This window comes from Pelophylax lessonae, assembly GCF_965119305.1.
Source record: "Pelophylax lessonae genome assembly, chromosome: 3".
Taxonomy (NCBI): Eukaryota; Metazoa; Chordata; class Amphibia; order Anura; family Ranidae; genus Pelophylax; species Pelophylax lessonae.
Genome location: NC_138770.1, coordinates 521,919,766 through 521,937,179, shown reverse-complemented (window position 1 = coordinate 521,937,179; position 17,414 = coordinate 521,919,766). Strand labels below are relative to the sequence as shown.

Sequence of the window (17,414 nt, the reverse complement as noted above, 5' to 3'; positions counted from 1 at the left end):
AGGTTGCTTGAATGTCTGATCCATTTCCAGCCGTTCCAGCTGCTTTAATGGCTGGGCCACAATGATGTCACTCCGCTCATGTGCATAGTGGGTGTCCTAATTTACTCTGAGCTGTGCATATGTGGCTCAGTGTACATTAACACTAACAAGCAGGAGGAAGCATGTATGCCATAAAAACCCTGCATGTCAGCATTTTTTTAAAGTTAATACCACTTTAAGTGCTTGCAATTTGCTTCTTAAAAAGCTGGAGGGCTCTGCAGACCTCCCAACTAGGATCCTTGGCGTACTATTTTGTGCATTGCTGAGTAAAGAAAATCTGCATCTATCAATTCCTCAAAGTATTGAAAGAATCTGGATCTCTGAAGACCTGAGTTCACTTGAGGATTGTATTTAAATTGCAGCATACTTTGTTCCTGAAAGGGTGCTTTTACTGCAGAGGCATTTCACCGTAAAACATAAATATTGTCTGACATTTATCTAGAAATCATTAAAACCATATTTTAACTGCCAAGTGTGAACATTGGCACAGTACTGTGATTGGATAAGGGTTGGATAAGAGCCAATGTATGTTAGAATATATTAGTATATATTATGCTGTTTAATCTAAAAAGAAAGTTGGACTGGAGGATTGTTGCACCCAGTTTTACACCGTCATAGAGAATACTCCATACCCATATCTGCTCTTATATATATATATCCTCTTCAGTGTTCACTTACCTATCTGATTTCCTATAAGCAGTGCCTCACACCTTCAGCATTACACCCTCGTGGCTCATGCACCCCACCTTGCTCTGTTCTCTTTTCCAGTGTGAAAAAACAAAAGTTGAAAAGGATTAAAAGAGGTGCATAGAAGCCAGCCAGCCCCCAGTCTGATGTACTCACCCTCCAGTCTGTCACCAACCAAGTAGACCTGTCTCATGATATAAATAAAGAACAGGGGTTTAGTTGACATGCATTTTCAAACGCATGTGAAAGCTGCAGGGCCATTACACGGCACCCTGTTTTACCTCAAGTCCTAACACTTTTAATTTGAGTGTCTCCACATTGGAAGCAAATGGCTGCTAATGGATGGATAGGAGGCAGGTGGGAGGGAACAGCCCAAACCTCCCTCAACCCACCCCAATCCATGACTGGTCTAGTATCTCAAAACTCTAATGTTGTAGCAATGGTAGCAATGGTACAAACTGAAAAGGACCAGCTGAGAAGCATACACCTCTATCCCCTTGGCGGATGCAGTGTAAAACACAGATTGGGACTTTATTTGAGGCATTGGCCTGTAAAGCACAGTGCCTCCATCCCTAATTTCATAAAATATTTGGGACTTTACATGAGACAAGCAGGTCATGCTATTGGTCTCCATCCCTGTATATGACAAAACTGGGGTCAAATCAGACTGCATCCACCAAAAAACGCACGAAAATCGCACGGTGGGACTTTGAATGAAACACCAGCCTGTAGGCAAGGCGCCTCCATCCCTGGTTACATAAACAATGTAGGCTATGTGGGACATTAGGTGAGACACCAGCAGGTAATGCCCAGTGTCTCCATCCCTGTACCAGTGTGGAACTCCCTCTATTACACACTTACATTAACCAGGTTATATTCCTTCCTCTCTTTTGTGTTTAATTTCTTCCTTTCACAGCATTCACAGCACACGCACAGAATAAACATAACCAAAGCACCCAGGGTCCATACAGTCAAAGCAAGTGGGGTTAGAAGAGTAGGGTAGCAACATGGCAAAAAAAGAGTATGGTAGCAACATGGCAAAAAAAAGAGTATGGTAGCAACATGGCAGAAGAAGAGTATGGTAGCAACATGGCAGAAGAAGAGTATGGTAGCAACATGGCAGAAGAAGAGTATGGTAGCAACATGGCAGAAGAAGAGTATGGTAGCAACATGGCAGAATTACTGTGCTCATGCATAGCACTGACATGTTTCTTGAATTTAATGCATTGGGGAGATGCAGTGCACTGGCAGATTTCCATTTTGTCTGCAAAGAGATGACTTGAATCTAGTAGAATAAGTTCAATGCGCTGAGCAACATAGAGAAGATGGGGACATGATGACTTCAAAGAGGTGACGCAGGCAAAACACCTTGCATATATGGGTCATACAAACAGTTTTTAACATGGTGATAAACAGTTCTCATTAACATGAAGGTTGTTAGCAATTGTTACACAATGCATTAGCAACACACAGAAAACTGTAGAAAGATGATGTCATAGACAGGCATTGTGTCGCAAGTATGTATATGGAGCTATGGATATGGGGCTTTGGAAATATAAAGACTGACAATATAATAGTATGATGACTGTATTCCTATAGAATTCTTTGATTTGCTAGCATTGCCATGTTACTGGAGCCTATCTGTTGCAGGCCATATGGATATGTTCCATTATTGTTTGTGCATGAGCAAACAGGTTCTAATGTTTGCAGTTCATTAGGCACCATATCATACAATTGTGTGATTCTGATTAAAGATAATGTTATACTGTCACCCTCATGTTTGCATAACCTCAAGAGTTTCATTTGATACAAAAATGTCCTAATTTAAAACCTTATATTTTAATCTCCTTAATACTTTCCTTTCTCTGCCTTGGTTTAGGAGTTTTTTCGCCATTTGCCTCACGTGATCCAGCAGCACACAACAATGAACGATTCTGGCAATTTCCTGATTGAAACTTGTGACGACACAGTGTCTAAAGACATCAAGCAACAACTTCTATTGCTGAATGGTCGTTGGAGAGACTTGTTCATGGAAGTTAAGCATGTATGTTGATATCAATTAAATATATATATATTCTTAAAGGGTCAGTTTACCCAAAACAGATACTTCATTTTCTGGTAAATGCTCATGAGTTAAACCACCTAACATTTTCTTATAACTCTTAGGTTTGTGTTAGGTTGAGATCTCTGAGCTTGACTTTCCATATCCGCATATCTACATTGGTTTCTGTGTGGGCTCTCACACTCCCTGATAGATTTTGTATTCATGTATATATTATAGGGAATGCAACAGAAGGTGCTGGATTGCACAAAGGTGGGCAGAAACATTGAAATCTACTAGGAGGATGAGAACAGAATTGAAGTTAGAATAAATAATATATGATTTTTGAGTGGTCTAACCCTTAAAAGTAGAATTCCAGGATATTTCGGGATATACCTAACTAATCTTACAAAATGTCTCCTCCCTACTAGTAACACCTATTCAGATCTAATCTGTGTAAGAAAGTTCTGTATACTTACCCATTTTCAGGCTGCTCTGGTCTGCTCTGATCACGTGATCTTCTTTTGTCAGCCAGCACCAGCTGCAGAGGCGAGGAGATAGCGCTCAACAGCTGGCAAGGCCTGGGAGCGGTGACGTAACCCATAGGCTTACTATAGGTCATCTATTGTTGGTGCTCCCTCCTCTTTCCTGCAGTCTACACGCTGGCTGAGTTGGATCATGTGACCTGACAGGAGCAGTCTGGAAATAGGTAAGTATACAGAACTTTCATACACAGGTCAGTTAGCATAAGTGTTAGGAGGAGGGGGGACATTTTTAAGATAGGTATATCCCAGAATTCGACTTTATTGTTCAATTGGCATTTTATTTAATTTTAATTTTTTTTATAACATTGGTGTTCTTAATGCAGTGCACATTTCTTGGTTATTTTCAGAATGGTGTTATAAATACTTTCTGCTAATGATGTCTAAGAGCTAGTGTTGGTATGTAAGTCTACAGGAATGCAAAAGCAGAGGAGAAAAATCAATAGGCACAGGAATTAAATCAATACGAGCTGAGCATAGGCTTTTATACATGAATATTGCAGTAATAATTCTATTGCTTTACAATAATTAGATCACAGAGAATAATTTTTTTCATTTACTGGACTATTACATTTTAACTGTTTAATAATGAGTTTTCTATTTCTTATTTTTCTATTTCTTATTTTTTTTTTGCGGTACTGCGACATTGCGGCGGACAGATCGGACCCTTGACTGACATTTTTGACACTTTTGGGGTTACCAGTGACATTACTACAGTAATCAGTGCTATAAATATGCACCGTTACTGTAAAATGACACTGGCAGTGAAGGGGTTAACTTTTTTGAGAGGGAGGGGTTATGTGTGTCCCTAGGGGCGTGATTCTAACTGTGATTGGCTGTGGCTTGAGGTGTAGGAACAGTGATCAACGGTCCTACATAGTAGAACCGTATGATCACTATTCCTACACAGTGGAGAATGACAGGCGGCTTGTTTACATTAGCCGCCTGCCTTTCTCCCTCTCCACCCGACGATCGCGAGTGACCGGCGGACATCGGGTCTGCCGGTCACACGCGCGGGGGGGTCCGTGACCGCGCGGGAGCGGGAGAGCGCCTCCGGCGGCGCGCGCTCGCTCCCTAGACCCTCACAGGCTAGCGACGTAGTACTACGTCGCTTTGCCTGTGAGGGGCTGACCACCGCAGTAAATAGTCGTGCGGCAGTCAGGCAAGCGGTTAAGAAGAGGTTATCTTCTGTAAACTACCAATTACCCTGCCCTCCATGTAATAGAGAGGAAGAGATACAGACATATTTGTAGTCCATATCAGGTGAGCAGCCTGGGGTGACAACCATGGCTTCTTCCATTGATACAGTGGAGTGGGGCAGCCACCCAGGGATAGGAAATGTGTTATTTGCAACATCACTGGGTAAAAATAAAGCAAAAGAATCTTGAGAAAACAAAATGTATGAAGCCACCATACTATGGACTAGTAAGCTGCAATATATTACATTGTTTGGTCTTGATTTTAGATACACTTTAACCAGAGCCCTAACGGTAAACATGGTTTCATTTTTGTTTTACTTAAAATCAGTTTTAGCAAGGTGGTGCAAGGTGATACCCATTTCAGTTTGACCTCATTGGCTTCAAATGGTTTACCACAAATGAATTGTCACTAGAAGCTTACACTTTTTAGGCTGCAATAAGTAGCTTGGTAAAGCTGGTGTTTCCACTACATTGTAAAGTAATGTCGTTTTTGTGTTTTTCATATTTGTACTGTATGCATCTTTGTAATAAATGTACTGTATATAGCCCCTGTGTGTTCTTAAAAATGATCTAATGCTTTGCTGTTTATTTCTGTAGTATGCTAGAGCAGATGATTTTGAGCGGGCAAAGAAGGAATATGCGGAGGGTTTGATCGCACTGGCAGCATTTGCAGAAGGAGGCAATGAAAGAATTTCCATCCCCCTAGAAGTGTCCTTTCTAAATGTCAAGATGTTTGTTCAAGATCTAGAGGCATGTTTTTTTTATCCTTAAGTGTTGTTTTTCATTTTTTTTTTGTTTGTGATGTAGTGAATGTGGTACTGTGGATCATCTTAAGGTGAACCTAAACTCAGTGAAGATTCTTAGGGGAAAAGGGGGTTAATGTTAGTTTATATAGTTTTTTACCCATCCTTAATTTTGTAAACACAATCAAATGCTTTTTGCAGTTATCAGGCCGTTTTTAGTTTAATAATTTATTTTAATAGCAATATAAGTGTAATATTTTATTTACCAAGATGCACCTAAGCTTTCTGTGTTGTAAGCTCAGTGCTTATAGGTCTTAGCGCATAAAATGATGCCGTATTTGAAGTTCTCCTCACGATAACCATCTCCAGGATCTGCTTCGACTTCAACACACATTAAAGAGCCTACCAATTCAACATGCTTTTTTATGTGTTTTTGATGCTTCAATGATACTTCATGATGCTTTTTTGAAGCTTTACCGAAGCATGGCAGATGCTCTGTGTGTGTTGAGATCTCATACCTGCAATACCTCCAAAACAAAGCGAGGCTAAAGCTGAATAAAAGCTTCTCAAAAGCTGCAGGTGTTGTAAGTGGGCTTTGTCATAGCCTTCTATGGAGGCTTTGAAGATGGTTTGAAGCATCATGAAAAAGACATGGGTATCATTTTTGAAACAAAGCAAGCACAATGTGTGGACAGGACTGTAAGCTAACCATTTTTTTTTTTTTAGTAACTAGGGCTTTGATTGGCATTTAGAGTGCTTTAAAAAAGCGTGTCCAATGCTACATTTTGAAGCAAGTGGCTTCCCCTTCCCTCCCCCGCCTCCACACTGGGAGAAGGCAATTGCTGATTCCCCTGTCAGCACTGCCTGTGTTGAAGGGGAAATCATGCAAATTTCTTTCCTGCAACCCGTGGTTGCAGGAAAGAAATTTGCACCATGTGTGTCTTGCCTAAGATAAATTCATCCTTATCAATATATCCACCCTAACATTCATATCTGCTGAAAAGCAATATATCAGTATTTTTAGTTTTTTTTTTTTTTTTTTACAGTAGATGAAAGAAAAAGGGATACCAGGTAGCACTAATTAGCTTTCGGAGCCCAATATTGGTTCCAGCCCTAGTAATATCAATTATAAATCAAACTTGAAATGCATTGTTCCCAAGACTGTACTTGGATCACTCTCCCAGAAGGCCAGGTACAGAACACCAGCAGGGGCTCAACCTCTGCCCCACACACACTGCGCAAATCCAAAGAAGATGGAAGCCAACTGCAGTCTGAAAGATTCAAACACTGACAATCTTTATTATTGCAGATAAAGCAAACAGAGGGTTCCCACTGGGGACCTCCTCCACTGATGAATTTCTTTCATGGGCTCTCTGTTCTTTCTCTCCATATTAATAAAGATTGTCAATGTTTTGAATTTTTTTAAGTGCAACCAGCTTCCTTCTTTGCTGGACCAAGGTTGGTGGGTTCTCATGGGGGAGGGGGGTCACAAAAATGGTGCTTCCTTCTCTGAAAAACACAAGCCCTAGTCACATATCTGTAATATCTGCAAGAAGCAACTGCAGGTAGGGGGACTGAAGTTTGAATGTTTACCTGAGATTTAAATTCACTTAACAGGTGTTTTAAGGTTATTATTTGTATTATATGTATTTGGAAAAGGACCAGTTCTAGTCATGTGCTTAGTCATGATTTGCCAGAAACACTAACCATCTTGCAATTACTTTCTAATTACCATAGGATATTAAACAGAAGATGCCAATCATAGAAGCCCAGTATAAGTCAGTGACAAGAATGGCTCAGCTTCTTACAAAGGAATCTCCACCATCCGAAGCCAGTGAGATGTTGGCAGCTGTAGCAAGAATCAAGGACCAACTAAATAGAGTAAATTCATTTCACAGTCCTATTATTTTACACACACATATACAGTCCTGGACCCCCCATATACTATGATTTACAACTAATATTTGTATGGAGATGCCCTAAAATATGTTTTTTTCTCAGTTAAAAATGCTGCTTCCTATCTCATGCTCCAGTACTCAGTGCTGGCAGAGCTGAGTATTAGCAGCAATGTGCACTTACACAGTCTTGTATTGCACAGAAGGGAAGGGGTGTGTTAGGCTAGTTCTGTTACTGATGACTAATGGGGGAGGGGAATGTAGGTTAAAAGTACATAGGACAATCAGCATGTATCCATGTGTCAAAGGATGATGTCCTCTCATTGTTCCCTGCTGGCTACAGACTGGGCTCCCACAGCTCCCGGCTAGACGTTTTTCCTTGTTGGACTTTTGCCCATATATTACATACTCACCTCATCATTAAGCTGTAAGTACAATGGGTGAAGCTGGCTGAAGTTGGGTTGATATATTCCTCCCTCACCTATGTTCTTATACTTGTTACCATGTCCATTATATTGTTGTCTGTAAGAGGGATCCTTTTTCTTCTCTTTTATGCAGTGACATGGGATGCATCCGCTCCTGACGAAGTGGAATTTACTCCACGAAATGCGTAGAGCCTGTTATAATGAATTCCTTATATTACTCTATTTACATAATACCATTTTGGCTTTATATGTCCATTTTTAGCCATGGCTTCATCTGTTCAGGCCTTACAAGTTTTTTACGATTCTACATTTATGCTGTTTTAATTGTATTATTGTACTCAATATATATATACCTATGCCTCTTGTGGACATCTGTATGGATGATGACAATTATCATTAAATTGTTTTTCTTTTTGCTATCTTGTTGTGCACCCATCTGTTTACCTACTAAAGCTATGTTGTACACCCCAACCATTACGCACTTCATATAAAGTCCCACTTGTCCCCCTTCCTATCTTGTATTCCCTTAGTGTTAGGGCTGCTAGGCCTTCGGCTTTTTATACCATATTACCGTGTTATGGATTCGTCCACACTTTACTTGTTTTTACCATATGTTATACATACATGCCGATTGTCCTATCTACTTTTAACCTACACTCCCCTCCCCCATTTGTCATTTATGACCAGGGATGGAGGCACCCAGCCTTAATTAGGCGATGCCTCATATAAAGTCCCAAACCTCCTTTTGTTTGTAGTTCGGTTACTGAGAGTTGATTACTGAAAATGGGTCTAACTCTTTTGCTTATTGGACTGCACGATCATATTGAAACACCCTGCACATCTGTTGTAATACAGTAGGAATCTGCAGGTTACACTATAAAAACATAGGTTGCCATTGCAATTTTTTTTGTCCTCATATCTCTTTCTGTGCCTTCAACTAAGCTTTTCTAGATTATGGATGTCATTTAATTTATTGAAAAGATTGTCTTGTAGGTTATTTTTTAATTTTATAATTTGACTTAAATAAATATTGGCACAGACTTGAGAAATTTGGCAACCTAAAGATATAACTGCTGTAAAGTAGCCATTATGATATGCTGAAAACATGAAAAGCTTGGTTGTGTTTTCAAGTAATTTACTATTCCATATGAAGAACGGTATAACTTTTTTTTTTCATTTTTCTCAGATAAGGGAGAGATATCCTCCACTATTGTATGAATCCCAACAACTCCTTATGCCACTTGGAGAGTTTGAGAATCACATGACCATTTTTTATGAGACTCTCGAGAAACTAACTGGAATTATCTCAATGTCAGACATGGAGTTACAATCAACCTCAGTTCTTAAACAGAAACAGCGGGTATGTATGATAGGGTAGTATAAACTACTGCTACATACTGTAATGTATAATGCGACAATCAGGTCAGTTCCCAAAAGCACGGTATTTTTATCATTATATGCTATTTGCTTTTTGCAATTGAAAAAAAGCCATATTTGGCAGTAAATATGCTTGAAATTACAAATGGAGCTGATATAATCTTATTTATCTTAGTGAACTGAGACCAGTAATTTGTGTAGCTACGCATCCATTCTCCCTTTTCTGTGTGCAGTAGCAAACAAATCAAATAAATCTCTATTTTTATTCTATGTATCAATATCTGTTTTTTTTTTTACATTACTTACTAACTAAGCCAGAGCAGAAAGCATTGATGCTAATAAAGCAGCAGTCACTCCTAGCAAACAATCATGTTTGATATTCCTGTGGTCAGATCACCATCACTGCAATTTGCTCCACCAGGTTGAGCCCTAAATGTCTGCAGTACATAGATAATCCCACCAGTTCTGAGCTGGTAAATGTTTAACAGTATTTGTAATGTGAGATTATATACATAATATTATGCAATACATAACATGCTCAGATAACAATGGCCCGAATCAACAATAGTTCTGTAATCACAGAACCTGACTGATTTATCAAACATTCCAATGGTCTAAGCCTTAAAGTGTTACTAACCCCATAACACTAAAATGCTTGTTATACTCATTGTGGAACCAAAGGGTTTAATCCTCTGCACTGTGTAAAAAGGCTGTTTGATTTTGTATGCACAGATCCTCCTCTTTTTGCATTGTCCCCATAATGTCTCCTGATAAGACCGAGTTACTGGAGTCAGGCTGCACATTTTCAGTTTGGTGTGTATTGTTAGAGAGTTTTTTATTTCTTGGGAGGGTGCATGTGATTAGCACAGGGCCAATCAGCATTGTCCAGACAGAAAGTCAGGGGTCCTGCATCCTGATAGGACAGCCAGTGCAATATGAAAACTCCTCCTACAAGCTTTAACCAGGCACTGATAGAAGTCACAAGACTGCTATGAGAAAAGGTATTTAGCAGTTTATATTTACTAAAATCAATGCATTTCTATGTTCTGTTTACTGTGGGAGACCAGATGTAGTGAATGCAGGCACCTGGGTTTAGTAACACTATAAGCCGGCCATAGATGGGTCAAATCTTGGCAGAAACCGGCCGAAATTCGAACCATGTATGGGGAGGCTGAACCAAGTTGGGTAATCAATAGACCTGGGTACAAGCAGCTTTCCAGATTTTACATGGGATTGCTGCTAGCTGCTTTTATAGTGGCTAGCAATAATCACTGTGTTTTCCTGTCTGGGACAGCTTCCCATGCTGGGAGAACACAATGGCTCTACGGGAGGGATTCCCCCATCAACATTGACTGTGTTGATAGGGGAATTGAGCGATTGATTTTTTGCAGGAAAAAAAATCACACTGTCTGTGGCTGGCTTAAGTGTTCTAGAGGAAACTAGTCATTGGAAAAACATATAAGCTGTTATGCCTAATGCCTTCTCTGAGCTGATTTTATTTAAAAGTTGTAGTAAAAACTAACTATTCTTAAAAATGTTCCATCCTTCTACCTAACCTACATACCCTGTATTAAATATATGTGTACTTATCCTTTTTTCAGTCTGTCCCGGTCCAGTCACATGATCCTGCAACTCCAGCTTCCCTGTGTAAGAGAGCGCTTAACAAAGTGAAGTCTCGGAGCTGTAATGTCATCTATTGGCTCCCATTATCCAGTTGCTTTCAGTGCTCTCTCTTTTTCCCTGCAGCAGCTGCTCACTGACACAGGGGAGCCATAGCTGTTGGATCATGTGGCTGGCCTGGGCTGGATTTAAAATAGGTAAGTACATAGATCTTTTTATACAGTATAGGTATATGGAGGATAGGTGGTGGGGGAGTATGGAGGATAGGTGGGGGGGGGGGTATTTTTTTTATAAATAGTTAATATTAGCCTTATTCTGCACGTTAATCATCCAATCATGTGCAAGGCAAATTCAAGTTTTTTTATTTTAAATCTTCTGAACATAGCTGGATATTGAAAGGAAGCACATATTCACTTTGTCCAATTTGCCTAATGAAATTTCACTTTGCTAAATGGATTTTATTTATAACTTTAGTAAAACAAAACAAAGCACACTCTGCACATTTATTAAGCAACTTGACTTCTTTGGCTCATTGTCAAGTCACATGACTGTCTCTCCTTGAATCACAGGACTTTCTCTTCTGTTTAAAGCACAAAGAACTCTGGCTATAGAAACTAATTTTCAAATAGAAAGGGTGGGACTTTAGAGATGTTGAAACCTTCTACCAGAGTTAAAAAAGAGAGGGTTTTCTCATCTCTAAAGTCTTACCCTTTCTATTTGAACATTTTTTCTATACATATCGGAATGTGGTGTTGATCATAGTCAACTTGACTCATATATTTGTATTAAAAATAACTCTGGCTATACACGGTCGTATTGATTCTTTCTTTAATACATTTTCTTACTAGGATGGGCCGAGGTATGCATAGCAGAGAGCAGATAGAGATTTACGCTTACTGGTAAACGCCAAGCCCTTGGTCTCTCTTTTGGTCTTCATCCCCATCCTAGGACAAGTACATATTGAATCCAAAAGATTAATGGAACTACTAGACAACTAACATTTTCAGAAAAACATTAGCAGCCCCAGTATTCCTATGATTTAAAACTATTCCGGCAGTTTGAAGTATAATCAGATTTAACAGTATATTTAGAGCTGGCTATAGATGGTTCCAATCTCAGCAAGTTCAAAAGGGACTAGCCGAGATTCGACCCAACTATGGACAGGTTGATTGTACCCAAGTGGATTAATCTTTGTGTACTCCCAGCCGTTAATTGTACCCAAGTGGATTAATCTTTGTGTACTCCCAGCCAGTACAGCTCCCCGCCCTCCCCTCAGAAGAACACAATAGCTCCATGGGAGAGATTCCCCCATCAACACTGACTGTGTTGATAATGGAATTGAGTGATTTCCTTTCTGCAACCCAAGGTTGCAGGAAAAAAAATCACACAATCTATGGCCTGCGTACATCAAGTCCTACTACAGGTCCCTTATTTGCATCTCACAGCAAGCCCTACCTACCATACCCACGGCTCCAGCCCCGAGGAAGGGGGAGGCATCTCCTCTGAAACATTGGCTTTACCTGATTCTCTGAAATACAACTTTCAATTGGACCTCTGAATGTCATGAACTTTTGTACTGGATATTCCTCAATTAGCAACCCTACAGCATTCTTATGAGGGCAGTTTTAAAATAAAAGCATTCATGATAACTGTGTCTAAAATAGAATTCTAGCATAGTTGTATTGATTGAAGGTTTATATCAAGCATTGCAGGATGACAGTATGAATATTTATTTTATTTTTATATTGTAGGAGCTTATAACCTATCAAGAGAGCTGTAAAAAAGCCTTGGTCATCATTGAGAAGAATGGCCAAGCTGTACACAAATCACTGACAATCAGCAAATCGATGCACCATTTTGATCGATCTCCTCTGCAGAAGAAAATAACAGATGCTCAGTCCGCTTTTCAGGTGATTTTTGGTTGATGACTTCATTTCTGACTCCCCCAACTGTCACTTTACAGATTCTTATTCTTGTTTTTCCCTACTGGTTTTTCCACCTCTGAGTACTTTTTATCCTCGGCCTCCTGTGTTCTACACAAGTTATCAGGAATACCTATAAGACACAGTGCAGAATGTAAAGCAATAAGGGAATTTTCATAACATATCTGTGGGAACCTGAATAAGCTGTGCTTCCTATTAAAGATTTTTTTCTACAAACGTTGTGTGCCTCTTTTCAATTCATCTCTTCTTTTATTTTGATGATAATCTGTGAAAAAGGGTAGAAATTTGGAGCGTTATATAGCTGTAAACATAATAGTGAACACTTTTTTCCCCTTGTTGGCAAGCAAATGTTTAATAAAAAACGAAAAAGTAATTATTTTACAACTAGAATTTTGTACACCATGCAAACCAATTTTTGCCTATCTATGGAAGTGGATATACAAATACATTTTTTTTAGATGTACGTTTATGACAAATCAATTCCTTCTGGACAGGAAGTTTATTTTTCTCCTAGGGTTCTGTTTAACACTTAATTGCAGTTAAAGTAAAATTAACGTTAAACGTTTTTTAACGTTTTGGATAGAATGGAAAGCAATTAGAACACCTGTCATTTTATTGCTTTTCATTCCCCCATAAGGGAGATTCATCCACTCTATAAATCCTTTTTTCCATCAGTACCGAGAGTGAAAGTAAAAGAATATCCTATTTGGGTTGTCAGCAGAATAGGAAAAGAAGAGAAAGTTTCCAATGGAGACACTGGTGCTTATATCCCGGGTGACAACTAAAAATACCATCACATTGGAGGGATTCCACTTCTTGTTTTGGCTATGGGACAATGAATGGAAATCTCCGCATTGGGACACAGATGGCACAAACACTGACAGGGTCATAGCCCTCCCTTACTCTATCCAAAATGAAAAAAAAAAAAATCCAAATCCAAAAAAAGAATAAAAAAAAAAAATGTGCCTTTATCTCTGCTTGGATAACTCATGAATAGTGACCAGCTTCTGGCTCATTTCTGAACTTCTATCTCCTTACTGGGTGCAGAACTATATGAAAGAAAAGCAGCTCCATCTTATTTATACATTTATTTTGAGTACTAAATTACCTGAGATACTCACTTGTTTTCAAGCATCTGAAGAATTTCTGCATGTTTTACAGCCAACACATTTTTTTTTTTTTTTCTTATCCTGCAAATTAATAAGACATGCATATTACGCTAGTGGTCATCTCTTCATTTCTCCTTTTTTTCTGTCACATTTCTACAATTCTTTCACATTACCCCGATAGCTCAGACAGCGGGCAGCTTAGTAGATGAAATTACCACCTGACTAGTGTGTTCCTTCACAATGCATAAAAACACATATGAGCCCGATTTACATTATTTTGTTGATGGGAATCATAATCCTGAGCTAAAAGTATTTGTTTTTTAGAAATGGATACTGCCCGGAACAAATATAAATGTAATGTCCAGCACATTTTTATTAAAATTATATTTAAAAACAAATAGCTTTATATATTTAGTGGTGGAAATGTTTTTAATTTCAACACTGAAATAAAAATCATTCTAACCATATATAGAGAATAAAAAGAATAATTAGTAAAATACAGACAAGACACATTTATTTATGGACACTATTAACCTGCAAAAAGGCAAAAAAATCACAACAGAGATATAACTTGCAGTAATCATGAGGTTTTGTGATTACCATTATTTAACAAAGAAACTGATCTTCAAATGATCTAAGTACTTATCACATATTTGTTGAAAGTGACTTGCTCATGCAGACAGGAGTTTTTCTACCCTCTTCATAAGTGGTCAGAGGTTTTTTGTCTGTGTCACTTAACTTTTCACTCATATGCTTATTTGTTCTGATCATTCATACTAGTGATCGGCCAATATTGTTTTTTCATTGCCGATACCAATATTTTGGTCATTGCGTATCGGTATCGGCCGATATAGGCTGATATTTTCGTACATTTAAAAAAACTTTTTTACATTATTTTTTACTTGAGAGGTACTCTTGCGGAGGGATCTGGGGGTCTAAAAGACCCAAAACCCCTCCTCTGCACTTAAAAGCATTCAAAACGCCAAGTTTAGCTGTTTTGAATGCTGTCATTTTTTTAAAGAGGCACCAGTACCCGGAAGTGATGTCATGACATCACTTCCAGGTTTTTGCATTGAAACCCGATCAGAGCCGAATGTGGCTTTGATCGGGTCTTCGGCGGCCATGCGGGCTGGTTGCTGGGTCTCCCAGTGGGACGGGAGACCCAGGCGAGTCGCGGAAGGCAGCGGTAGGGGGGGAACGTACCCTCCTGCTCCTTGTAATGACAGCCGAGCGGCTTCTCAGCCGCATCGGTTGTCATTACAAGACAGCCGACCGTCGGCTATGGACGCCGGTACCGGGGTGATGCCTCAAGCTGCAGGCATTACTCTGGTACAAGCATTTAATAAATAAATAAAAAAATATCGGTAATAACCTTGGTGGCCGATTGCGATATGTCGGGGAAAGTGTATATTGGCCCTCGATATACCAGCTTTGCCAATAATTGGTTGATCCCTAATTCATACACCATAAACTGTCCATTTAAAAAAAAAAAAAAATAATAATAATAATAATTTTTATGCTATCACCAAATTAGGTAAACCACGCCTAATACCTGTAAGTACAGCTGTAGTTTTGTACCTACAGAAAAACCCGTACAGTAAAAAAGATGTTCTCCAATAACTGAAATCCTCATGACATGTACATAACACATCAATACTAAGTGAGGTTCAGTATGATGTATCATTTTCACTGGGCAAACTAAACTAGAACATTTCTCTTGAATTCTAAGCTACCTTGTATCATATTTTTTACTTAATCCTTATCCTAAAAATAAAAAAAGAAACATTTTAAATGATTGAACTGGAAATATCACACTGTTTCCATATGGCTTTCTACTTTAACCTCTTTCTAGTCAGTTGTCAGTTTGGTCATCTATCCAGAAGAATCCAGAGTGTTTTCTTAGCAGTTAACATGCAGGAGATGACTTACTGAGAAATCCAGTTCTCTAAACCAGTTGTGGGCAACTAGTTATAATATTGGGGCCTCAAATTAAGTCTCAGTGCTTCTCAAGGCCTACATAATTATAAAATGTGTTTTTTTATGTAGGAATAAAGGGTCAGTATGGCTTTGAACCAACCACTATTACTCTTTTAAAATAAAAATAATTAACTATTTAATGAGAGTCTATAGACTTGACATGCCATTATCATCAAGAAATCTTCATCATACTAAAGTATCAACATATTTCTTGGAATCCAAGATGTCGATTTTCACCTTTTTATGTTATTTATTATGTTTTATGTGCTGTTCTGGTGGGTTTGATGACGCTTGTTTTTAAGTGAAATCATTTTACTTTGTAATATTCCCTAATGCTGTGTTCTGCACTGTGTCTCATATGTTTTTAATTTGGCAGTTGTTCTCCATGTCTTACGCCATCATTTAAATGTTATAAAGTGCTGATTGCAGGCGAGCAGGAAAAACCCATGTACTTTTGTCTATTTGTTGCTAAATTTGTCACTTTGTCTCCTTTGTAATATATTTAGCTAACCAATTAGTGCTGAATGAATCAGCTACATTCTGAGTAACTGAATTCAGCTGTTTCTAACTGGACCCAATTTAGTCCTTTGGAAACAAGAGAAGTTTCAAACATGAATCAAGTGATAGCCTTGTAATTAGCATGTATTTCCACCCTGGAGATAATCTGAGATCAATAAAAAGGAACTAAAAAAAGACAAAAGAAGAAGAAAATAGACTAGTCATTTCTGACTTTGTGGGGTTGATTTTCTAAAACTGGAGAGTGCAAAATCCAGTGCAGTTGAAACCAATCAGCTTCTAGGTTTTATTGTCAAGGCTTAATTGAAAAAGCTGAAGTTAGAAGACTGGCTACTACACACAGATGCACCAAATTCTAAATGCTCCAGTTTTAGTAAATCTCCCCCACCATGTATTGTTCTAGAACTGTGGCTCTGTGTGGGGGTGACCATCTTGGTAGAGGCACAAGGCTTTGCTTTTTTGTATCAAAGATGCCCCCCTTAACAGCTTGTGGTCTTAAGACCAATGGAGAAATGCTTAAGCAGCAGCAGAAGTGAAGAAGCACAGATGCTTGCATTGCAGATTTTTTTCCAGCAAGGATATATCTTACTTCTAATCTCATGAGACTAGCAGTCAGTGGCACAATGTCTTAGAAGCTCTTACAATGCAGATGTATACAGTAGCAAATATGCAAAAATGCGCAGGAGTGCCTAAGCACAAGAATTACACTGTTACTTTGTAGGAGAGGTTCAGGACTAAAGGTTTGATTTGAGGATACTGTTTAGGCATAGTTATCATTCCTAGATATTGCCTTTAACAGCAAACCTTTATTTATTTAGTCTGGGTCCATTTTAAGAGCGAAGGAAACATTTCCTTAAAGCCAGCCTTAGACAGTTCAAATGTCGGTCGATTTCTGCTGAGATTCAAACCATGTATTGGCAGGCTGAATGTACCCAAGTTGATTGATTTTATATGCGATTATTGCCAGCGACTGCTATAGCTGCTAGTAATAATCACTGTGTTCTCCCAGCGGAGATGGCTTCCCCCGCCTCCGGTGAGGAAAACACAATGGCTCCATGAGAGGGATACCCCTGTCAACACTGGCTGTGTTAAACAGGGAATATAATGACACAAACTGTGACAACTAATGCTGGGAACCATAAGTCTCTGAATAGAAGTAGTGTGATGATGGGCAAATGGGGGAGTTCATAAGGATTGGGGTGATCAGATGACAACATCCTGCAGAAATGGTGGACAGTTCACAGCTCAGGTCTAGCCTCTTGAGGAAAGTAGAAGCATACTCCAAACATGTAGAAAAAAAA

General features: G+C 38.9%; 1 protein-coding gene across 2 annotated transcripts in view; it reads left to right on the top strand.

Moving 5' to 3' along the window:
• SYNE1 (spectrin repeat containing nuclear envelope protein 1) overlaps nucleotides 1–17,414 on the top strand; it is a 645,053-nt gene that overhangs the window by 243,085 nt on the left and 384,554 nt on the right. For both annotated transcript variants that reach the window (XM_082249740.1, XM_082249741.1), the window contains 5 exons: nucleotides 2,606–2,770; nucleotides 5,106–5,258; nucleotides 6,989–7,132; nucleotides 8,758–8,931; nucleotides 12,320–12,478. In XM_082249740.1, the coding sequence (XP_082105866.1) occupies nucleotides 2,606–2,770; nucleotides 5,106–5,258; nucleotides 6,989–7,132; nucleotides 8,758–8,931; nucleotides 12,320–12,478 (795 nt within the window). The remainder of the gene's footprint in view (nucleotides 1–2,605; nucleotides 2,771–5,105; nucleotides 5,259–6,988; nucleotides 7,133–8,757; nucleotides 8,932–12,319; nucleotides 12,479–17,414) is intronic.